This window comes from Staurois parvus, unplaced genomic scaffold (assembly GCF_062004578.1).
Source record: "Staurois parvus isolate SC_StPar_1 unplaced genomic scaffold, SC_StPar_1.0 ptg001879l, whole genome shotgun sequence".
In the NCBI taxonomy this organism is placed as follows: Eukaryota; Metazoa; Chordata; class Amphibia; order Anura; family Ranidae; genus Staurois; species Staurois parvus.
The window spans coordinates 295,746-321,025 of NW_028319675.1; the positions used below are offsets into that span (position 1 = coordinate 295,746).

At 50.1% G+C, this 25,280-nt stretch overlaps 1 protein-coding gene across 6 annotated transcripts in view; it reads left to right on the forward strand.

The window, feature by feature from the left end:
* LOC149433904 (NACHT, LRR and PYD domains-containing protein 12-like) overlaps positions 1-25,280 on the forward strand; it is an 89,665-nt gene that overhangs the window by 56,779 nt on the left and 7,606 nt on the right. For 2 of the 6 annotated variants that reach the window (XM_089664284.1, XM_089664287.1), the window contains 3 exons: positions 121-285; positions 19,664-19,828; positions 22,996-23,163. The exons of 2 other annotated variants lie outside the window; for them this stretch is intronic. In XM_089664284.1, coding sequence (XP_089520410.1) covers positions 121-285; positions 19,664-19,828; positions 22,996-23,163 — 498 coding nt within the window. The remainder of the gene's footprint in view (positions 1-120; positions 286-19,663; positions 19,829-22,995; positions 23,164-25,280) is intronic. 2 more of the 6 variants (XM_089664285.1, XM_089664286.1) reach the window with 2 other exon arrangements.

Sequence of the window (25,280 nt, forward strand, 5' to 3'; positions counted from 1 at the left end):
TATAAATGATTCCAATAAAGAGAAATGAGTTCCATGCATGTAGAGAATAGTTCCATTCATTCCTGGGGGGGGGGGGGTGGATTCATTTCCTTCTGGTAACATTCTTCTCTTCTTCTACAGATTGTCCTGTAATCACCTGACAGACAGTTCCTGCCCCCACCTGGCATATGGAATAAGAAATAACCCGACACTGAGGACACTGGACCTGTCTGGGAACAATCTGGAGGGTCCTCATTTCAGGGATCTGATGGCGGCTCTGACAACAAGCCGAATAGAGGGATTACAGTGAGTATAACAGGACTGACTGAGACAATCATATTCTGGGACAGATTAACATTCCAACTATTATAAAATTCTAATATTGTAAACAAAATCGATCCAATTTTTAGACTTCCTAAGCAGCCAATTATGTACAGCTGTCTAATCTTAGAACCTTATTATTATTATACAGTATTTGTAAAGCGAAAACAGTCCGCTCAGCACTGTACATTACAAAGGGGACAGAACAAGTAACAAACAGTACAGTAACAATACAATGCGATACACGAGGGGTTCAAGGGCCCTGCTCTTTCGAGCTTACAATCTAGGAGGGAGGGGAAAGTGGTACAGGAGGAGATAGCTGTGGGGGATGGAATGGTAGGAAGAGTGGAGGGGGTAGGAAGATTAGCAGGGGGTGGGGTAGGCTTCCCTGAAGAGGTGGGTTTTCAAGGCACACCTAAAGGAGAGGAGAGTAGGTGATAGTCTGATGGGTTGGGGCAGGGAGTTCCAGAGGATGGGTGACACCCTGGAGAAATCCTGGAGGCGGGCATGGGAGGAGGAGACCAGGGAACTAGAGAGAAGGAGGTCTTGTGAGGAGCAGAGAGTGCATGAAGGGTGATACTTGGATATTAGGTTGGAGATGTAGTTCGGGGCAGTATGGTGGACGGCTTTGTACGTCAGTGTTAGGATTTTAAATTTGATCCGTTGCGCGATCGGGAGCCAGTGGAGGGATTGGCAGAGGGGGGTGGCGGAGACGGAGCGATTGGTAAGGTGAATGAGTCTGGCTGCCGAATTTAAGATAGACTGAAGCGGGGATAGCCAGCGGCGAGGCAGGCCAGTGAGGAGGGAGTTGCAGTAGTCGAGTCGTGATATGATGAGGGAGTGGATGAGCTGTTTAGTGGTTTCAGGGATTAGAAACATGCAGATTTTGGTGATGTTGCGGAGGTGGAGTCTGCATGAGTTAGTTAATGATCGGGCATGGGGCTGGAAGAAAAGGTTGGAGTCCAGAATGACACCAAGTACTCTGGCCTGCGGGGGGGGGTCTGATAGTGGCATTGTTGGACGTAACGGAGAAGTCAGTAGGGGGTGGTGTGCAGGTTGGGGGGAAGACAAGGAGCTCTGTTTTGGAGAGGTTACGTTTTAGGAAGTGGAGCGACATCCAGTCTGATATGTCGTTCAGTAGGTTAGCGATTCGGATAGAGACTGAGGGGGTGAGGCGAGGGGTAGAGAGATACATTTGTGTGTCGTTGGCGTAGAGGTGGTAGTTGAAGCCGTGAGAGTGTATGAGTTGGCCCAGGGAGGAGGTGTAGATGGAGAAGAGAAGGGGCCCGAGGATGGAGCCTTGAGGGACCCCAACAGAGAGGGGGAGGTGGTAGCATTATAGGTAACACTGAAAGAGCGTTGTGACAGGTAGGATGAGAGCCAGGAGAGGGCGGAATCTCTGAGGCCGAGGGAGTGTAGTTTTTTGAGGAGGAGGGGGTGGTCAACTGTGTCGAAGGCTGCGGAGAGGTCCAAGAGTAGGAGCACAGAATAATGGCTAGTGGCTTTGGCGGTTAGGAGGTCGTTGGAGAGTTTGAGTAGGGCAGTTTCGGTAGAGTGTAGGGGGTGGAAGCCGGACTGTAGGGGATCGAGGAGGTTGTTGTCGTTGAGGTGAGAACTTAGGCGAGTGTATACTAGACGCTCGAGGAGTTTTGATCTGAATGGCAGCAGGGAGATGGGTCTGAGGTTGTTCGGGTCATTGGGATCCAGAGAGGGTTTTTTAAGAATGGGGGTGATGTGTGCATGCTTCAGAGGGGAGGGGAATGCGCCGGAAGAGAGGGAGAGATTAAAGATGTGGGTGAGGGAGTGTAAGATGGAGGGGGAGGGAGGTCGTAGGAGTTGTGAGGGGATAGGGTTGAGGGGGCAGGTGGTGAAGCGAGCATCAGTGAAGACTTTGGAGACCTCCACGATGGTAGTAAGGACGAAGGTGTGGAGTGTGGAGGGAGCTTCAGTATGAGGAATGTTGGGTGGGGTGGGGTGGAGGTTGGAGCGGTGATGGGGCCGTGGGAGAGGGGTGATGAGGGGGTGGCTGTCTGAGAGGGGACGGGGTTGGAGGGAGTTTGAGCAGCGACGAAGTCGCTGCAGATTGTGTCGGGGGAGAGGGGAGATGAGGGGGTAGTTGTGTGAGAGGGGATGGGTTTGGAGGGAGTGTGAGCTGCGGTGATGTCCTTGAGAATAGTGTCAATCTTGTTCTTGAAGTGATTGGCAATCTCAAGGGCGGTGAGTGAGGTGCTGGGTGGAGGTGGGGGCGGAGAGAGTAGGGAGCTAAAGGTGGAGAAGAGTTGGCGAGGATTGGAGGAGAGGGTCTTGCTGAGGGTCAGGAAGTAGGCTTGTTTGGCTGCGTGGAGGGAGGAGGTGTAGGTGTGGAAGGCAGATTTGTAGCGGATAAAGGCTTGTTGGGATCTGGTTTTGTGCCATAGTCGCTCCAGGGCACGACTGCATCGTTTGAGAGTTTTGGTTTGATCAGTCTGCCAGGGCTGGAGTGGTCGGGGTCTGATTTTTTGTGTGGTTAAGGGTGCTAGTGAGTCAATGGCTGTTGACAATGCATTATTATAGGCAGTCATAGCCAGGTCAGGGCAGGACAGGGGGAGGATGCTGTCATGGAGTTGATCAGCTGCAGAGTGGAGGGGGGCAGGGTTCAGGTTGCGGAGGTTATGGCTGGTGGTGGTAGGACATTTGGAGGGGTAGACATTGGAGGACGAGGAGATGGAGAAGGTGATAAGGTTGTGGTCAGAGAGAGGGAAGGGGGAGTTTATGAGGTTGTGGGGAGCGCAGCGGTTGGAGAAGACAAGGTCCAGGATATTACCGTTGGAGTGGGTGGTGGATTGTACACACTGTGCAAATGCAAAGGAGGAGGTTAGGTGGAGGAGTTGGGATGTGTCCGGGTTGTCCATGTTGACAGGGATGTTGAAATCCCCAAGGATGATGGTGGGTAGCTCAGAGGAGAGGAAGAATGGTAACCAGGAGGAAAAGTCATCTAGGAAGCGAGATACGGATCCAGGGGGCCGGTAGATAACGGCAACCTTCAGGGGGGTAGGGGAGAATAGTCGGACGCAGTGGGCCTCAAAGGAGGAGAAGGATAGAGAGGGGGGTGTAGGGAGGACTCGGAAGGTGCTCTGTGGTGACAGGAGCAGACCAACCCCACCATCTTTACGGCTGTTGGGTCTGGGTGAGTGGGTCCAGGTGAGACCTCCATAGGAGAGCGCAGCAGGGGAGGTAGAATCAGTGGCCTGGATCCACTTTCTGTGATTGCTAGGAGGTTGAGGGAGTGGGAAATAAAGATGTTGTGGATGATGGTGAGCTTTTTTGCACACCGATCGGGCGTTCAGGAGTGCACACGAAAACGGGGGTGTGGTTTTAGGGAGTAGGGGGACAGATACTAAGTTGCGGTGGTTGCGGCAGGACGTGGAAGCGGGAGGGTGCTGTGTGGGTGAGCGAGGTGGTGGAGGGCCAGGGTTCGGGGAGATGTCCCCGGAGGTTAGGAGGAGAAGAAGGGTGAGAAAGTGGCATGGGAGCGGGATGTGCAGGAGCGTGCGAATCTACCAGTGGAGGTGTTCGGGTCAGTGGGAGGGTGGAGTATTAAGAGGAGGTGGTGGGTGCCGTAGAGGGGCGAAGGAAGCAATGAGGACACAATATTCAATTGTTTGGGAGGAGCAGAGGGATATAGAGAATAGAGTTTGGGAACAGAGGAGAGGAATATGAGAAGGAGTAGTGGAAAAGGCATTTAGGGTGGCGGACAGGAGCGGTGGGAGGCTAGACTGTCGATAGTCCAGCGTGCAGTGGTGTGGCTTCAGGTAGCTGGGGCGTAGGGGAGTAAGGAGGGGGGAATGGGTGAGGATGGATGGTTTCCAGGGGCGCTTGATTGGAGACAGTCTGGCGAGCAGTGGGTCTCTCGTTGTGGTGTCATACATCAAGGGTTCGAGTTTTAGGTCGAGCTGAGTTGGGGGTTGGTATGAGTGGTCCCTGGGTTGACTGATCTGGATCGTTGTGGGGCTGTTACGTGTCCTTTGGGTTGAGCTGGGTTGGGGTCGATGTGAGTGGTGTCAGGGTGATCAGGTCAGTAGTGATGTGAGGCTGCAACTTGCGCGTGCTCTTGCGGAGACTTGCTTGGCAGGGTTCAGGGTCCAGGTGGAGGTCCCGGAGTGGTGGTGCTGGCGTGCGGGTTGACTGTGGTGGTCCTTGGAGCCTTGTGCGTTGCTTTGGCCTTCTAGGTGCTGGTGGTATCCCCTGGGTTGGTGGTGGCAGCTTTGGTGGGGGTGATGGCAGCTTCCCCTCGTTGCGGAGAAGAGAGGCGGTGGTCCGGAGGTGATTGCAGTTTTGCCTTCTCTCAACTGCGCTTGTGGGCACTGTGTGCTAGCACTAGTGGGTGCCGTGGGGTCCGGCGTCTGTGGGAGCGGCAGGGTCCGGTGCCTGTAGGTGTTGTAGGGCCCAGCATGTGCTGTAGGCTGCGTGACGGGGCACAGGGATGTGCGGTGGCGGGGCAGGGGGCGGCTGTGTGGCACACGGTGGGGAGCAGGGGTGCCGAGTTGGTGGTGGTGGCTTACCCTGTCCGTGTTAGAGGTGGTGGCTACCCCTCGCAGGGTGGGGGTGGTGGAAGCGTCTTTAGCCCTTGGGCTGGAGCGAAGGCGTCCTGATTCGCAGGGTCCCCATAGGTGTCTTTGTTAGCAGTGGTCCGATTGGTGGTGGTGGCTGTGCGGGTGGTGGTGTTGCCTTGCAGGCTCTCCGTAGGTGTCGGGGGGTGCGCCTAGGTGGGCCGCAGCAGGCTGCAGCAATTCTGGGCAGTTATAGGGCCCTGGTGGCGGAGGTAGGACTGAGGCTGCAGGACCCCTCCAGGGTGTCGGCAGGACCTCCGGTGGAGTGACGCAGATCAGCGGGGGCCAGGGGCAGAGTGGCGGCGATCCGTGCCGATGACCGGCGTTCCGGGTCGGCCTCGGCAAAAAATTGAGGCCGCGGTAGGCCGCAAATCCCGGTACTCCGGGATTTGGCCGAGAATGGCCCAGCACCCCTCCCTGGGTGCTTATCGAGGGCCGCAGGGTCGCGGGGATGGCAGCAGATTGGGACTTGGGCGCAGGAGCTCTTGGCTACACGTCTGCTCCCTCCTGGTCATTGAAACCTTATCACACTCTATTATCAGCTATGAAATAGACTTTATTAAAAAGTTTTATAAATGTCAAAATTAAATTTATCCTGATATTTATTAAAATAGAAGAGAGTATAGGAGGTCATACATACAGGACTCCGATCCGACTGCAATCAGTAATCAGTGCCCTGTACACATCTGTGTTATTTGCATGAACATCCGTACCTTAGGCAGGACATACAACCACGGATTGAAGGAATGGAAATTGCTTGATCCCCCATTAACACAAAGAGTGTTGATGGAGAATCTCTCATGCAGTTCTATTGTATTCTGCCTGCAGGGAGCACAGAGATCCTTCCCTACCAGCAGAATACAAAGATCACTGATCCTGAGATTGACTTTGGTACAACAAGCCTGCCCATAAATGGATGAAATTTGGCCAGTCCTGCTGAAACAGCCTCATTTCAATCCACATTTGGCTGGCTTTATGTCAGGAGATCTCCCCATTTCTGTACATCTACTATTCAGTGTCAGGGATCCCCCATTACTACACATCTACTATTCAGTGTCAGGGGATCCCCCATTACTACACATCTACTATTCAGTGTCAGGAGATCCCCTTTACTACACATCTACTATTCAGTGTCAGGAGATCCCCCATTACTACACATCTACTATTCAGTGTCAGGAGATCCCCCATTACTACACATCTACTATTCAGTGTCAGGGGATCCCCCATTACTACACATCTACTATTCAGTGTCAGGAGATCCCCCCCATTACTACACATCTACTATTCAGTGTCAGGAGATCCCCTTTACTACACATCTACTATTCAGTGTCAGGAGATCCCCTTTACTACACATCTACTATTCAGTGTCAGGAGATCCCCCATTACTACACATCTACTATTCAGTGTCAGGAGATCCCCCATTACTACACATCTACTATTCAGTGTCAGGGGATCCCCCCATTACTACACATCTACTATTCAGTGTCAGATCCCCCATTACTACACATCTACTATTCAGTGTCAGGGGATCCCCCCATTACTACACATCTACTATTCAGTGTCAGGGGATCCCCCCATTACTACACATCTACTATTCAGTGTCAGGAGATCCCCATTACTACACATCTACTATTCAGTGTCAGGAGATCCCCCATTACTACACATCTACTATTCAGTGTCAGGAGATCCCCCATTACTAGACATCTACTATTCAGTGTCAGGAGATCCCCCATTACTACACATCTATTATTCAGTGTCAGGAGATCCCCCATTACTACACATCTACTATTCAGTGTCAGATCCCCCATTACTACACATCTACTATTCAGTGTCAGGGGATCCCCCCATTACTACACATCTACTATTCAGTGTCAGGAGATCCCCCCATTACTACACATCTACTATTCAGTGTCAGGGATCCCCCATTACTACACATCTACTATTCAGTGTCAGGAGATCCCCCATTACTACATATATACTATTCAGTGTCAGGGGATCCCCCATTACTACACATCGACTTTTTTAGTGTCAGCAAATCCCCCCATTACTACACATCTTCTATTCATTGTCAGGGATCCCCATTATTATACAACTACTATTCAGTATCAGGGGGTCTCCCCATTACTATACATCTACTCTTCAGTGTCAGGAGATCCCCCTGTGACGGAGGGTAGGCAGGACAGAACACACAAGGCGGATGGCAAACACACAAAGCTTTATTGAGACACATCAGAGTCACTAAATGGGGGGATTGCCAGGGGCAAAGTTAAAGTCTCTACAGCAGTTTGTAATCCAACAGAGAGGTAGAGCGGAACTACAAGAACAGTTCAGGCAAAACAGGGGGAGCATACACTCACGGATCCGACAGGGCGCCCGAGCCCACAAGGAAACAGGATAGTATGACACAAGTACCTGTCGGAGTCCGGAGTATGCGTGGTGTAGTCCGTGGTAGTATTCCCCCCCGAGTCCTGGGTGCCTGTAAAGGGCAGCTGGTGTAGTTCTCCCCTTTAGCTTGGGGCTTGTGTGGCAGCTTGTGGAGGCTCTACCCCTATCCTTGGGGTCTCAGGCTTTGGCAGCTTGCTCTCTCCTCCTATCCTTGGGGTCTCAGGGAGTGGTAGCTTGTGGGGGCTCAACCATATCCTTGGGGGGGGTCTCAGGCAGAGTTGGCCGTGAGGGTCCTACCGCAGCTGGGATCCCTCAGTGGCTTGGCAGCAGAAGAGGATGACCGGGAAGAGCCCAGCATCGATCTCTTAAAATGGCATAGGAGGCTCCCCAGTCGTCCTGGCAACAAGGGGCGGGCCGTGGGCGGCGGGCCTCATTGCTTGGCAACGAGGCACGGCCCCCGAGACACAGGACTGAAATACACAAATTACAGGGAGGAAATTACTTAACGAAGTTTTGGGACTGAAATACACGAATGAAGTTGGGGAAATGGTCTAACGAAGTTTGGGATTGAAATGCACTTTATTGGGCTGGAATATATTATTGCAGGGGAGGGTGGACACAGCTAATTTGGGGCACCCTGGCATCCCCTATACTGTGACACCTCCCATTACTACACATCTACTATTCAGTGTCAGTGTCAGGGATCCCCATTATTATACATCTACTATTCAGTATCGGGGGACCTCCCCATTACTAAACATTTACTATTCAGTGTCAGGGGATTCCCCATTGCTACACATCTACTATTCAGTGTCAGGGGATCCCCCATTGCTACACATCTACTATTCAGTGTCAGGGGATCCCCCATTACTACACATCTACTATTCAGTGTCAGATCCCCCATTACTACACATCTACTATTCAGTGTCAGGAGATCCCCCATTACTAGACATCTACTATTCAGTGTCAGGAGATCCCCCATTACTACACATCTATTATTCAGTGTCAGGAGATCCCCCATTACTACACATCTACTATTCAGTGTCAGATCCCCCATTACTACACATCTACTATTCAGTGTCAGGGGATCCCCCCATTACTACACATCTACTATTCAGTGTCAGGAGATCCCCCCATTACTACACATCTACTATTCAGTGTCAGGGATCCCCCATTACTACACATCTACTATTCAGTGTCAGGAGATCCCCCATTACTACATATATACTATTCAGTGTCAGGGGATCCCCCATTACTACACATCGACTTTTTTAGTGTCAGCAAATCCCCCCATTACTACACATCTTCTATTCATTGTCAGGGATCCCCATTATTATACAACTACTATTCAGTATCAGGGGGTCTCCCCATTACTATACATCTACTCTTCAGTGTCAGGAGATCCCCCTGTGACGGAGGGTAGGCAGGACAGAACACACAAGGCGGATGGCAAACACACAAAGCTTTATTGAGACACATCAGAGTCACTAAATGGGGGGATTGCCAGGGGCAAAGTTAAAGTCTCTACAGCAGTTTGTAATCCAACAGAGAGGTAGAGCGGAACTACAAGAACAGTTCAGGCAAAACAGGGGGAGCATACACTCACGGATCCGACAGGGCGCCCGAGCCCACAAGGAAACAGGATAGTATGACACAAGTACCTGTCGGAGTCCGGAGTATGCGTGGTGTAGTCCGTGGTAGTATTCCCCCCCGAGTCCTGGGTGCCTGTAAAGGGCAGCTGGTGTAGTTCTCCCCTTTAGCTTGGGGCTTGTGTGGCAGCTTGTGGAGGCTCTACCCCTATCCTTGGGGTCTCAGGCTTTGGCAGCTTGCTCTCTCCTCCTATCCTTGGGGTCTCAGGGAGTGGTAGCTTGTGGGGGCTCAACCATATCCTTGGGGGGGGTCTCAGGCAGAGTTGGCCGTGAGGGTCCTACCGCAGCTGGGATCCCTCAGTGGCTTGGCAGCAGAAGAGGATGACCGGGAAGAGCCCAGCATCGATCTCTTAAAATGGCATAGGAGGCTCCCCAGTCGTCCTGGCAACAAGGGGCGGGCCGTGGGCGGCGGGCCTCATTGCTTGGCAACGAGGCACGGCCCCCGAGACACAGGACTGAAATACACAAATTACAGGGAGGAAATTACTTAACGAAGTTTTGGGACTGAAATACACGAATGAAGTTGGGGAAATGGTCTAACGAAGTTTGGGATTGAAATGCACTTTATTGGGCTGGAATATATTATTGCAGGGGAGGGTGGACACAGCTAATTTGGGGCACCCTGGCATCCCCTATACTGTGACACCTCCCATTACTACACATCTACTATTCAGTGTCAGTGTCAGGGATCCCCATTATTATACATCTACTATTCAGTATCGGGGGACCTCCCCATTACTAAACATTTACTATTCAGTGTCAGGGGATTCCCCATTGCTACACATCTACTATTCAGTGTCAGGGGATCCCCCATTGCTACACATCTACTATTCAGTGTCAGGGGATCCCCCATTGCTACACATCTACTATTCAGTGTCAGGGATCCCCCCTTACTACACATCTACTATTCAGTGTCATTAGATCCCCCATTACTACACATCTACTATTCAGTGTCAGGAGATCCCCCATTACTACACATCTACTATTCAGTGTCAGGAGATCCCCCATTACTACACATCTACTATTCAGTGTCATTAGATCCCCCATTACTACACATCTACTCTTCAGTGTCAGGGGATCCCCCATTACTACACATCTACTATTCAGTGTCAGGGGATCCCCCCATTACTACACGTCTACTATTCAGTGTCAGGGGATCCCCCATTACTACATATCTACTATTCAGTGTCAGGGGATCCCCCATTACTACATATCTACTATTCACTGCCAGGGGATCCCCCATTAGTACACATCTACTATTCAGTGTCAGGGGATCCCCCATTAGTACACATCTATTATTCAGTGTCAGGGGATCCCTCATTACTACACATCTACTATTCAGTGTCAGGAGATCCCCCATTAGTACACATCTATTATTCAGTGTCAGGGGATCCCCATTACAACACATCTATTATTCAGTGTCAGGGGATCCCCATTACAACACATCTATTATTCAGTGTCAAGGGATCCCCCATTACTACACATCTACTATTCAGTGTCAGGGGATCCCCCATTACTACACCTCTACTATTCAGTGTCAGGAGATCCCCCATTACTACACATCTACGGTTCTGTGTCAGGAGATCCCCCATTACTACACATCTACTATTCGGTGTCAGGGGATCTCCCCATTACTACACATCTACTATTCAGTGTCAGGGGATCCCCCATTACTACACATCCACTATTCAGTGTCAGGGGATCCCCCATTACTACACCTCTACTATTCAGTGTCAGGAGATCCCCCATTACTACACATCTACGGTTCTGTGTCAGGAGATCCCCCATTACTACACATCTACTATTCGGTGTCAGGGGATCTCCCCATTACTACACATCTACTATTCAGTGTCAGGGGATCCCTCATTATTACACATCTACTATTCCGTGTCAGGAGATCCCTCATTATTACACATCTACTATTCAGTGTCAGGGGATCCCCCCCATTACTACACATCTACTATTCAGTGTCAGGGGATCCCGCAATTACTACACATCTAGATTGTAAGCTCGAAAGAGCAGGGCCCTTGAACCCCTCTTGTATCGCATTGTATAGTTATTGTACTGTCGCATGTTGTGTCCCCCATTGTAATGTAAAGCACTGAGTGAAGTGTTGGCGCTTTATAAATACTGTATAATAATAATCTACTATTCTGTGTCAGGAGATCTCCCATTACTACACATCTACTATTCAGTGTCAGGAGATCCCCCATTACTACACATCTACTATTCAGTGTCAGGAGATCCCCCATTACTACACATCTACTATTCAGTGTCAGGAGATCCCCCATTACTACACATCTACTATTCAGTGTCGGGGGATTCCACCATTACTAGACATCTACTATTCAGTGTCAGGGATCCCCCATTACTAGACATCTACTTTTCAGTGTCAGGAGATCCCCCATTACTAGACATCTACTTTTCAGTGTCAGGAGATCCCCCCCATTACTACACATCTACTATTCAGTGTCAGGGGATCCCCCCATTACTACACATCTACTATTCAGTGTCATTAGATCCCCCATTACTACACATCTACTATTCAGTGTCATGAGATCCCCCAGTACTACACATCTACTATTCAGTGTCATGATATCCCCCATTACTACACATCTACTATTCAGTGTCAGGGGATCCCCCATTACTACACATCTACTTTTTAGTGTCAGGGGATCCCCCATTACTAAACATCTACTATTCAGTGTCAGGGGATCCCCCATTACTACACATCTACTATTCAGTGTCATGAGATCTCCCCATTACTGCACATCTACTATTAAGTGTCAGGAAATCCCCCATTACTGCACATCTACTATTCAGTGTCAGGGGATCCCCATTATTATAAATCTACTATTCAGTGTCAGGAGATCCCCCATTACTACACATCTACTATTCAGTGTCAGGAGATCTCCCATTACTACACATCTACTATTCAGGGTCAGGAGATCCCCCATTACTACACATCTACTATTCAGTGTCAGGAGATCCCCCATTACTACACATCTACTATTCAGTTTCAGGGGATCCCCCATTACTACACATCTACTGTTCAGTGTCAGGAGATCCCCCATTACTACACATCTACTATTCAGTGTCAGGAGATCCCCCATTACTACACATCTACTATTCAGTGTCAGGAGATCCCCCATTACTACACATCTACTATTCAGTGTCAGGGGATCCCCCATTAGTACACATCTACTATTCAGTTTCAGGTTATCCCCCATTACTACACATCTACTATTCAGTGTCAGGGGATCCCCCATTACTACACATCTACTATTCAGTGTCAGGGATCCCCCATTACTGCACATCTATTAATCAGTGTCAGGGGATCCCCCATTACTACACATCTACTATTCAGTGTCAGGGATCTACCATTACTACACATCTACTATTCAGTGTCAGGGATCCCCCATTACTACACATCTACTATTCAGTGTCAGGGATCCCCCATTACTACACATCTACTATTCAATGTCAGGGGATCCCCATTACTACACATCTACTATTCAATGTCAGGGGATCCCCCCATTACTACACCTCTACTATTCATTGTCTGGACATATCCCCTTACTACACATCTACTATTCAGTGTCAGGGATCCCCCCTTACTACACATCTACTATTCAGTGTCAGGGATCCCCCATTACTACACATCTATTATTCAGTGTCAGGGATCCCCCCATTACTACACATCTACTAATCAGTGTCAGGGGGTCTCCCATTACTGCACATCTACTATTCAGTGTCAGGGGATCCCCCATTACTACACATCTACTATTAAGTGTCAGGAAATCCCCCATTACTGCACATCTACTATTTAGTGTCAGGGGATCCCCATTATTATAAATCTACTATTCAGTGTCAGGAGATCCCCCATTACTACACATCTACTATTCAGTGTCATGGGATCCCCATTATTATAAATCTACTATTCTGTGTCAGGAGATCCCCCATTACTACACATGTACTATTCAGTGTCAGGGGATCCCCCATTACTACACATCTACTATTCAGTGTCAGGGATCCCCCATTACTACACATCTATTATTCAGTGTCAGGGATCCCCCCATTACTACACATCTACTAATCAGTGTCAGGGGGTCTCCCATTACTGCACATCTACTATTCAGTGTCAGGGGATCCCCCATTACTACACATCTACTATTCAGTGTCAGGGGATCCCTCATTACTACACATCTACTATTCAGTGTCAAGGAGTCTCCCCATTACTGCACATCTACTATTCAGTGTCAGGGGATCCCCCATTACTACACATCTACTATTCAGTGTCAGGGTCCCCCCATTACTACACATCTACTATTCAGTGTCAAGGAGTCTCCCCATTACTACACATCTACTATTCAGTGTCAGGGATCCCCCATTACTACACGTCTACTATTCAGTGTCAGGATATCCCCATTACTACACATCTACTATTCAGTGTCAGGAGATCCCCCATTACTACACCTCTACTATTCAGTGTCAGGAGATCCCCCATTACTACACCTCTACTATTCAGTGTCAGGAAAGGACTCACCGCTGGTTGCAGTATCGGGACATAGGAGCGTGTGCCTTTTCAGCAGCCATGATCTCACCTCCTGCAATCAAGTCATCAACTGAGACTGATTGTAGGAGGTGTATTTAAACAGTAACCAGTCCTACAAGCAGGGCCTTGGTGTTTGTTCCCATGAGCCTCTGCTACCTGTTACCTGCTCTGTGTCCCTTCTTCCTCTGCGTCCCATGCTTGATCTCCGGTGTATGACCCCGGCTAGCCTGACGACGCTTGATTGCTGTACTTGTACATATTGGGTGAAGGTTTTTGGTTATTTGGGCTTTGTTTGCACTGTGCAGATTTGTATAATGGTGTAACTTACAATACATTATATTATTTACATTGCTCCTGAAGCCTGATATTCCCTGTGTCGGTCCACACATCTCTGGTCATATCTGGGTTACTGACATAACACCAAGGCCTGTCCTGACCAGAAGTGACTGCACAGGGAAGCCACCTTGGCTTGTTTGTGAAGGATGCACCCTGAGGAGGTTGTGTTCTTTTCTTGGCTAGTAATAGAAGACTGAGAATTTGGCTATCAGACTCTGAAGGAGTGGGCCAGGGATCAGCTGCTAGAGTGCATACGGGTCGCTCATTCCCTAGTAGATCAGGGCACAGAGTTCTCTGAGGTGCAGCCATTGATCCAGGCTTGTGCTGAGTTGGCTTTGTCAAGTTCCTCTGAAAGCAGGGATGACTTTTCTCCGCCAATCAGTACAGATGAAGTAGAGTCACTGGTCTGGTTATTGGAGGATAATCTGGATTGCTTCTTTGAGCATTATTCAGCGTGTTCACCACGTGCTTGTGGAGTGTATAAACGCAGTGCAGTCTTTGGTCAGACAGGCTATGTGTAAGCTGAGCTTTGTTCAACCGGTATTACAGACATGGTCAGATTTGTTACACTCAGCCTCAGTCAACTTGGAACAACCCAATCCTGCTTCTAATCCATTTTCTCAAAGCTCTATTCCTCCATTCCTCACAGCACCTCCAGTTACAGCCCAGTATGCCCTGCTATCAACCACATGTCAGTCCCCTGTTCCCCCTCGCTGCACCTATCCTGCCTTTATCCCCGTCAAGAAGTCCTCTGTAGCAACTGCTCCCTCTTCTGTTCCATCCTCCAGCTCTTCTCTGTCTTCAGCTGCTCCCTCCATTTACAGCCATGCATTTACTTGCAGTGCTTCAGTAACTAAACCCTAGAAGAAGCGAAAATTCTTTCCAACCAGTATCATCCTGCCAGTATCCAAATCGGCCAGCCTGCTGTCTGAGAACCCGCCTTCTATTATCCCACCTGATGACCCGATGCCTGTCGTCCAACCTGATGACCCGATGCCTGTCGTCCAACCTGATGACCCGATGCCTGTCGTCCAGCCTGATGACCCGATGCCTGTCGTCCAGCCTGATGACCCGATGCCTGTCGTCCAGCCTGATGACCCGATGCCTGTCGTCCAGCCTGATGACCCGATGCCTGTCGTCCAGCCTGATGACCCGATGCCTGTCGTCCAGCCTGATGACCCGATGCCTGTCGTCCAGCCTGATGACCCGATGCCTGCCGTCCAGCCTGATGACCCGATGCCTGCCGTCCAGCCTGATGACCCGATGCCTGCCGTCCAGCCTGATGACCCGATGCCTGCCGTCCAGCCTGATGACCCGATGCCTGCCGTCCAGCCTGATGACCCGATGCCTGCCGTCCAGCCTGATGACCCGATGCCTGCCGTCCAGCCTGATGACCCGATGCCTGCCGTCCAGCCTGATGACCCGATGCCTGTCGTCCAGCCTGATGACCCGATGCCTGTCGTCCAGCCTGATGACCCGATGCCTGTCGTCCAGCCTGATGACCCGATGTCTGCTATCCAGCCTGATGCCTTGATGCCTGCTATCCAGCCTGCTGACCCGGCGCCCGTTGTTCAGCCTGAGGAACTGATACCTGCCATTCGACCAGATGACCCGCTGCCCATTATCCAGCCTAATGATCCGGTGCCCGCTATCCAGCCTGATGATCCGGTGCTGGCTATCCAGCCTGATGATCCGGTGCCCGCTATGCAGCCTGATGCCCCGGTGCCTGTTATTCAGCCTGAGGAACCGATACCTGCCATTTGGCCTGATGACCCGCTGCCTAATGATCCAGCGCCCGCTACTCCGCCTGATTACCCGGTGCCAGCTATCCAGCCTTATGACCCCGTGCCTGCTATCCAGCCTTATGACCCGGTGCCCGCTATCCTGCCTGATGACCCGGTGCCCATTATTCAGCCTGAGGAACCCGTGCCCGTTGCTCAGCCTGAGGAACCCGTGCCCGTTGCTCAGCCTGAGGAACCCGTGCCCGTTGCTCAGCCTGAGGAACCCGTGCCCGTTGCTCAGCCTGAGGAACCCGTGCCCGTTGCTCAGCCTGAGGAACCCGTGCCCGTTGCTCAGCCTGAGGAACCAATGCCCGTTATTCAGCCTGAGGAACCCATTATCCAGCCTAATGATCCAGCTCCCGCTACTCCGCCTGATGACCCGGTGCCGGCTATCCAGCCTGATGACCCGGTGCCGGCTATCCAGCCTGATGGCCCGGTGCCGGCTATCCAGCCTGATGGCCCGGTGCCGGCTATCCAGCCTGATGGCCCGGTGCCGGCTATCCAGCCTGATGGCCCGGTGCCGGCTATCCAGCCTGATGGCCCGGTGCCGGCTATCCAGCCTGATGGCCCGGTGCCGGCTATCCAGCCTGATGGCCCGGTGCCGGCTATCCAGCCTGATGGCCCGGTGCCGGCTATCCAGCCTGATGGCCCGGTGCCGGCTATCCAGCCTGATGGCCCGGTGCCGGCTATCCAGCCTGATGGCCCGGTGCCCGTTTTTCAGCCTGAGGAACCCATGCCCGTTTTTCAGCCTGAGGAACCCATGCCCGTTTTTCAGCCTGAGGAACCCATGCCCGTTTTTCAGCCTGAGGAACCCATGCCCGTTTTTCAGCCTGAGGAACCCATGCCCGTTATTCAGCCTGAGGAACCCATGCCCGTTATTCAGCCTGAGGAACCCATGCCCGTTATTCAGCCTGAGGAACCCATGCCCGTTATTCAGCCTGAGGAACCCATGCCCGTTATTCAGCCTGAGGAACCCATGCCCGTTGTTCAGCCTGAGGAACCCATGCCCGTTGTTCAGCCTGAGGAACCCATGCCCGTTGTTCAGCCTGAGGAACCCATGCCCGTTATTCAGCCTGAGGAACCCATGCCCATTATTCAGTCTAAGGAACCGATACCTGCCATTCAGCCTAATGATCCGGCGCCCGCTACTCCGCCTGATGCCCCGGTGCCTGTTATTCAGCCTGAGGAACCGATACCTGCCATTTGGCCTGATGACCCGCTGCCTAATGATCCAGCGCCCGCTACTCCGCCTGATTACCCGGTGCCAGCTATCCAGCCTTATGACCCCGTGCCTGCTATCCAGCCTTATGACCCGGTGCCCGCTATCCTGCCTGATGACCCGGTGCCCATTATTCAGCCTGAGGAACCCGTGCCCGTTGCTCAGCCTGAGGAACCCGTGCCCGTTGCTCAGCCTGAGGAACCCGTGCCCGTTGCTCAGCCTGAGGAACCCGTGCCCGTTGCTCAGCCTGAGGAACCCGTGCCCGTTGCTCAGCCTGAGGAACCCGTGCCCGTTGCTCAGCCTGAGGAACCCGTGCCCGTTGCTCAGCCTGAGGAACCCGTGCCCGTTGCTCAGCCTGAGGAACCCGTGCCCGTTGCTCAGCCTGAGGAACCCGTGCCCGTTGCTCAGCCTGAGGAACCCGTGCCCGTTGCTCAGCCTGAGGAACCAATGCCCGTTATTCAGCCTGAGGAACCCATTATCCAGCCTAATGATCCAGCTCCCGCTACTCCGCCTGATGACCTGGTGCCGGCTATCCAGCCTGATGACCCGGTGCCGGCTATCCAGCCTGATGACCCGGTGCCGGCTATCCAGCCTGATGACCCGGTGCCGGCTATCCAGCCTGATGACCCGGTGCCGGCTATCCAGCCTGATGACCCGGTGCCGGCTATCCAGCCTGATGACCCGGTGCCCGTTTTTCAGCCTGAGGAACCCATGCCCGTTTTTCAGCCTGAGGAACCCATGCCCGTTATTCAGCCTGAGGAACCCATGCCCGTTATTCAGCCTGAGGAACCCATGCCCGTTATTCAGCCTGAGGAACCCATGCCCGTTATTCAGCCTGAGGAACCCATGCCCGTTGTTCAGCCTGAGGAACCCATGCCCGTTGTTCAGCCTGAGGAACCCATGCCCGTTGTTCAGCCTGAGGAACCCATGCCCGTTATTCAGCCTGAGGAACCCATGCCCATTATTCAGTCTAAGGAACCGATACCTGCCATTCAGCCTAATGATCCGGCGCCCGCTACTCCGCCTGATAACCCGATGCCAGTTATTCAGACTGATGACCCGATGCCTGCTATCCAGCCTGATGATCCGATGCCCGTTGTTCAGCCTGATGACCCGATGACTGTTGGCCCGGTGCCTGCTACTCAGCTTGATGTGCCTCTGCCCGCTGCCCAGCTTGATGTGCCACTGCCCGATGTGCCTCTGCCCGCTGCCCAGCTTGATGTGCCTCTGCCCACTGCCCAGCTTGATGTGCCTGTCTCAGGAGATCCCCCCATTACTACACATCTTCTATTCAGTGTCAGGAGATTCCCCATTACTACACATCTACTATTCAGTGTCAGGAGATCCCCATTACTACACATCTACTATTCAGTGTCAGGAGATCCCCCATTACTACACATCTACTATTCAGTGTCAGGAGATCCCCCATTACTACACATCTACTATTCAGTGTCGGGGATCCCCCATTACTACACATCTACTATTCAGTGTCAGGAGATCCCCCATTACTACACATCTACTATTCAGTGTCAGGAGATCCCCCATTACTACACATCTACTATTCAGTGTCGGGGATCCCCCATTACTACACATCTACTATTCAGTGTCGGGGGTCCCCCCATTACTACACCTCTACTATTCAGTGTCAGGGGATCTCCCATTACTATACATCTACTATTCAGTGTCAGGGATCCCCCATTACTACACATCTATTATTCAGTGTCAGGGATCCCCCCATTACTATACATCTACTATTCAGTGTCAGGGATCCCCCATTACTACACATCTATTATTCAGTGTCAGGGATCCCCCCATTACTATACATCTACTATTCAGTGACAGGAGATCCCCCCATTACTACACATCTATTATTCAGTGTCAGGTGATCTCCCCATTACTTCACATCTACTATTCAGTGTCAGGAGATCCCCCATTACTACACATCTACTATTCAGTGTCGGGGATCCCCCATTACTACACATCTACTATTCAGTGTCGGGGGTCCCCCCATTACTACACCTCTACTATTCAGTGTCAGGGGATCTCCCCATTACTACACATCTACTATTCAGTGTCAGGAGATCTCCCATTACTACACATATACTATTCAGTGTCAGGAGATCCCCCATTACTACACATCTACTATTCAGTGTCAGGAGATCCCCCATTACTACACATCTACTATTCAGTGTCGGGGATCTTCCCATTACTACACATCTACTATTCAGTGTCAGGGGATCCCCCATTACTACACATTTACTATTCAGTGTCAGGAGATCCCCCATTACTACACATCTACTATTCAGTGTCAGGGGATCCCCCATTACTACACATCTACTATTCAGTGTCAGGGGATCCCCCATTACTACACATCTACTATTCAGTGTCGGGAGATCCCCCATTACTACACCTCTACTATTCAGTGTCAGGGGGTCTCCCCATTACTTCCAATGAGTACAGAGCTCTGATCAGCAGAGATAAATAGAATATCAGATACAATCCTCCCATCCAATCACTAGCAATGCTGATTCCGGCCTCACACTGTCTGCTGATCCCATTCATGCTGCATACACAAGGAGATGATAGCACAATACGAGTCATGTCAGTAGTATTCTGTGCTCATCCTGTGTATGGAGATATCACCGTCTCTACACATGGAGGACAATATTGGGGGGTCTACTCCATTATAACATTTGTCTTATAAAATTCTATTTCCTGGAGATTTATAAAGTGATCGAATATAAATGATTCCAATAAAGAGAAATGAGTTCCATCCATGTAGAGAATAGTTCCATTCATTTCTGGGGGAGAAATTAATTTCCTTCTGGTAACATTCTTCTCTTCTACAGATTGGTTGGTAATCACCTGACAGATAGTTCCTGCCCCCACCTGGCATCTGGAATAAGAAATAACCCGACACTGAGGACACTGGACCTGTCTGGGAACAATCTGGAGGGTCCTCATTTTGGGGATCTGATGGCGGCTCTGACAACAAGCCGGATAGAGAAATTATAGTGAGTATAACAGGACTGACTGAGACAATCATATTCTGGGACAGATTAACATTCCAACCTTGAAAAAAATCGAATAATGAATACAAATCTCATTTCTTTATCATACATCATGGGACACAGGGCATATTCATATCCATTATGATAAGGTCATGATGCCACCTTTAGGTGATTGGACACTTGCAAAAAAACAGTCCCCTTCTAGGCATAACCCTTTCCCAGCAGGCAAGGTTTCCATTTTTGTTTGTTTAGGTGATGGCCATGTCTGTGCAATCTCTGCATGAAAGAATATGATTCCAGCTGGAATTAGGAGACTTGCTTTTTGTAGATTTATTATCTATGGCTTTTGAATGCTAAGAAGAATGGTACTAAGACCCCACACTGGACACATTGGGATGGAATGTAAGGTTTCCGATCAGCACTGGACCCTGCGCAATGATATTTTGCATTGCGGATAAATAGTTTGCTATATACAGTAGGTCAAAATAAAGTTTCTCTGCTAGGTAGCTGAGTCCCTGAAAGCCATTAGTGGCAGAGCCTGCCATGCTCGGTGAAGAATGGACTCCCAGTGGCATGAAATAGAGGGTGTCTTGACAGCAGCCTTGCTGGTAACCCCCAATGACCTTTTCCCCGGGGCAGGACATGAGTGTGGGCCTCAGAAGTAGTCTTTATTTTTTTAACTTATGCCTCACTTGTGGGTTCTGTGTAGCTTCTCTGGGTGCCCCAGGTGCTACATAGCTCAAGCAGAGTTTAGAACCAGTCTGGGAGGCTCTAGGTGACTAAAAGGTACCCAGAACACTGTTGCTTATAGCTCATTGCCCACTTGGCTGAGTTGGACTGCTGTTCTCAGCAAGGATCCCTACAAACATGTCAGCAGGCCATGTCTTACCAATGGAATAGTGTAGGTGGTAAGGGTTCCCTAATACCTTCTTCAGGCAGGGAGGAACCTCCTGGGCAAGGCCCCACTTATAATGAATTCTCTGATGGGTCAGTTTGTTCTATGCAGCTTTGATCCCTCCTCCTATGTGGTAAATCTGCTACTTCTGGGGTACCGTCCTCCAGTTCCTTTGTGACAAGGGAGGAATTGTTGTGGTACAGCAGCAGCTTTCCAGAATTCATGCTGGCATGGACCGCTTTGGTTACAAATGGAAGCATTCCCATTCTCCTCCATCCCGGTTAACAGAAGGAATAGGTAAAGGATGAGGTAGAGGAAGATAATAATGTTCCTCTAGAAGGGGATGCAGAAGAACCTTTGTCCAAGGAATCTACTCCTGAAGAACTCCAGGGTCGTATCTCAAAACTTAAAGATTGTGAGCTTTCTCATGGAAGTTGTCCAGGTTGCTTTAAAGTTACTGCTTCCCGAGTATTCTTTCAGTCAATCCTAGTTTCTTACTTTAACAAGACCCTCATGTGCCCAGTGGATGAGGTCCCAGGAAAAATATCTGGAGGCTTTATCCATGGCCTCATATGGGCTGATAGGAGCAACTTTACATCTAGCAAATATGGCTGTTGGCGTGTGTCAAAGCCTCAAAGTCTGGCCTTGCCACATGACAGCAGAGAGGGATTCTACTAGTGGATATAGTGAATCAGACAGAAACCTGGAGGCTTTCCACATGTTCTTAGCTGCACAGTGGATATCCTAAAGGACTCTATACAGCAACTTTCACATCCCTGGGTCTTATCCATGCATGTGTGCAGGATCTTATAGCTGAAATGTTGGTCAGTGGAATTGCCCTGCTACTTTTGGGGCACCTTCCTCCACTTCCTTTGTGACAAGGGAGGAATTCTCATTTATTATTATTGGAGTACATCAGAAGCTTTCCAGAATTCCTGCTGGCTTTGACCACCTTGGTCACAAAACATTTCCCCTTTCCTCCGCACTTCCTGGTAGTGGAGGAGGAACCAGTGGAGGACAAGGTAGAGGAAAATGAGTATGTGCTGGTAGAGTTGGACACAGAAGAATCCTCATCTGAGAAATGTACTCCTAAAGGACTCCAGGGTCAAAGTTTATCTCAGACCCAAATGGCATTTTTGAGTTTTGAGAGTTCTTTGAGAGAAATTGGTACTCTGACATTGTGAACATGGGAGGTCAACTTTTAAAAGCTTGTGGATGGCCCAACCTTCTGTCGCAAGATATGATCTTCAATCCTTCTTTACAGTTGCAGGCTTTAATGGCATGGCTGTTGAAGCCAGGATCTTCACAGACAGGGAAGTCTCTGATTTCACTATTCCTACCTTACTGAAGGCTCAGAAGGCAACTTCGTGGAAGATTACCAAAAAACTTGGAAATCTTATTTTGCTTGGTGTGAGGCAGGGCTCAGGAGTGGGCTATGTACACAGTGCAGGGCTCAGGAGTGTACTGTGTACAGAGTTCAGGGCTCAGGAGTGTGCTACATACAGAGTTGGGGCTCAGAAGTATGCTACTTATAGAGTGCAGTGCTCAGGAGTGGGCTATGTACAGAGTCAGGGCTCAGGAGGGTGCTACATACTGAGTGCAGGGCTCAGGAGGGTGCTACATACTGAGTGCAGGGCTCAGGAGGGTGCTACATACAGAGTGCAGGGCTCAGGAAGGTGCTACATACAGAGTGCAGGGCTCAGGAGTGTGTTTCGTACAGAGTGCAGGGCTCAGGAGTGTGCTACGTACAGAGTGCAGAGCTCAGGTGTGCGCTACATACATAGTGCAGGGCTCAGGAGTGTGCTACATACCGGGTGCAGGGCTCAGGAGTGTGTTTCGTACAGAGTGCAGGGCTCAGGAGTGCGCTGTGTACAGAGTGCAGGGCTCAGGAGTGCACTGTGTGCAGAGTTCAGGTGTGTGCTTCATACAGAGTGCAGGGCTCAGGTGTGGGCTACGTATAGAGTACAGGGCTAAGGTGTGCTCTTTGTGCAGAGTGCAGGGCTCAGGTGTGCGCTACATACAGAGTGCAGGGCTCAGGTGTGCGCTACATACAGAGTGCAGGGCTCAGGAGTGTGACACGTACAGAGTGCATGGCTATGGTGTGCTCTATATACAGAGTGCAGGGTTCAGATGTGCGAGTAACCCCGCTGCCACTCTGCATGTTGCGTGGGATGACTAGGATGTGCTTAGGTACCAGTTCACATGTCTGATAGTTACATTCATAACTGGGTGAGAATTTTTTTTTTTCTAGTAACATTTTTCTCTTCACCTACAGTCTGGATAATAATCAGCTAACACAGAGATCCTACTCCTACCTGGCATTTGGAATAGGAAATAACCCGACACTGAGGACACTGAACCTGTCTGGGAACAAGCTGGAGAGTCCTGATTTCAGGTATCTGATGATGGCGGTTCTGACAACAAGCCGGATAGAGGAATTACAGTGAGTATAACAGGACTGACTGAGACAATCATATTCTGGGACAATATACACTATATTGCCAAACGTATTGCCCCCCCCCCCTCCAAATCATTGGTTTCAGGTGTTCCAATCACCTCTATTGTCCCAGGTGTATACAATCAAGCCCCTAGGCATGCAGACTGCTTCTACAAACATTGGTGAAAGAATGGGTTGCTCTCAGGAGCTCAGTGGCTCCAAGCGTGGTCCTGTGATAGGTGGTCACCTGGGCAATAAGTCCATCCATGACATTTCCTGGCTACTAAATATTCCACGCTCAACTGTTAGTGGGATCATAACAAAGTGGAAGCAACTGGGAACAACAGCCACTCAGCCACCAAGTTGTAGGCCAGGAGAATGGTACTTGCCTGACTGCATTGTGCCAAGTGTAAAGTTTGGTGGAGGGGGGATTATGGTGTGTGGTTGTTTTTCAGGGGTTAGGCTTGGCCCCCTAGTTTCAGTGAAGGGAACTCTTAAGGTGACAATTTCATGCCCCCAACTTTGTGGGAAGAGTTTGGGGATGGCCCCTTCCTGCTCCAACATGACTGCACACCAGTGCACAAAGCAAGGTCCATAAAGACATGGAGGAGCCAGTTTGGGGTGGATGAACTTGACTGGCCTGCACAGAGTCCTGACCTCAACCCCATAGAACACCTTTGGGATGAATTAGAGCGGAGACTGCGAGCCAGGCCTCCTCCCCCGACATCAGAGCCTGACCTGACAAATGTGCTTCTGGAAGAATGGTCCAACCTTCCCATAGACACCCTCCTAAACCTTGTGGATGGCCTTCCCAGAAGAGTTGAAGCTGTTATAGCTGCAAAGGGCGGGGCCAACTCAATATTGAACCCTACGGACTAAGACTGGGGGGCCATTAAAGGTCATGTGTGTGGAAAGGCAGAGGGCCCAATACTTATGGCTATATAGTGTATCCAAAACTGGTAAATATTCCAATTGTTGTAATAGTGACTTATTTCTTTTTGAGGCCTCTGTGCCTGGTCTGAATGGAGCATACCATCACTACAGACAGTCTTCATCAGATAGGTGCACTCACCAAACACTTGGCATCCAAGAATATATTTTTTGCATGTAGAAGGTTCAGACTAAAAAGTGGTGTTTCCTTACACGTCAGTGTGTGCCTTGCAGGAATAATAGCAGGGAATTATAGTGGGCAAAGAAGAAATTACATCATACAAGAGGGAAGGATACAAAAAAAATTGTACAATAATGAAGTGCAAAATTAATCACAGTATGTGGAAAATACATACAAATACACCCTGTTCCAAATTATTATGCAAATTCTATTTAAGTGTCACAAAGATGCAATATTTTGTTTTTCAGTGTAACTCGTGGATGGCATTGTGTGTCAGGGCTCTTTTGATCACTGAAAACAATCTGGGACACCTGTGATAATTAGATTGGCAGGTGAGCCTAATTTAAGGAAAAACTACTAAATGACGGCGTTCCACATTATTAAGCAGAGCACCATTTTCAAGCAATATGGGGAAGAAAAAGGATCTCTCTGCTGCCAAAAAGAGTGAAATAGTTCGATGCCTTGGACGAGGTATGAAAACATTAGATATTTCACGAAAACGTCAGCGTGATCATCGCACTATGAAGAGATGTGTGGCTGATTCAGAGCACAGACGGGTTGGTGCAGATAAAGGCACATTGAGGAAGATTTCTGCCAGATCCATGCATCGGATCAAGAGAGCAGCTGCTAAAATACCATTACATAGTAGCAAACAGATATTTGAAGCTGCTGGTGCCTCTGGAGTCCCACGGACATCAAGGTGTAGAGTCCTCCAGAGTCTTGCAACTGTGCATAAACCTTCTATTCGGCCACCAATAACCAATGCTCACAAGCAGAAACGGCTGCATTATGCAGAAAAATACAGGAAGACAAATTTTCAAACAGTCCAGTTCACTGATGAGTGCCGTACAACCCTGGATGGTCCAGATGGATGGAGTAGTGGATGGTTGGTGGACGGCCACCCTGTTCCAACAAGGCTGCGACGTCAGCAAGGCGGGGGTGGAGTCATGTTTTGGGCCAGAATCATGGTAACAGAGCTGGTCGGCCCTTTAGGGTCCCCGAAGGTGTAAAG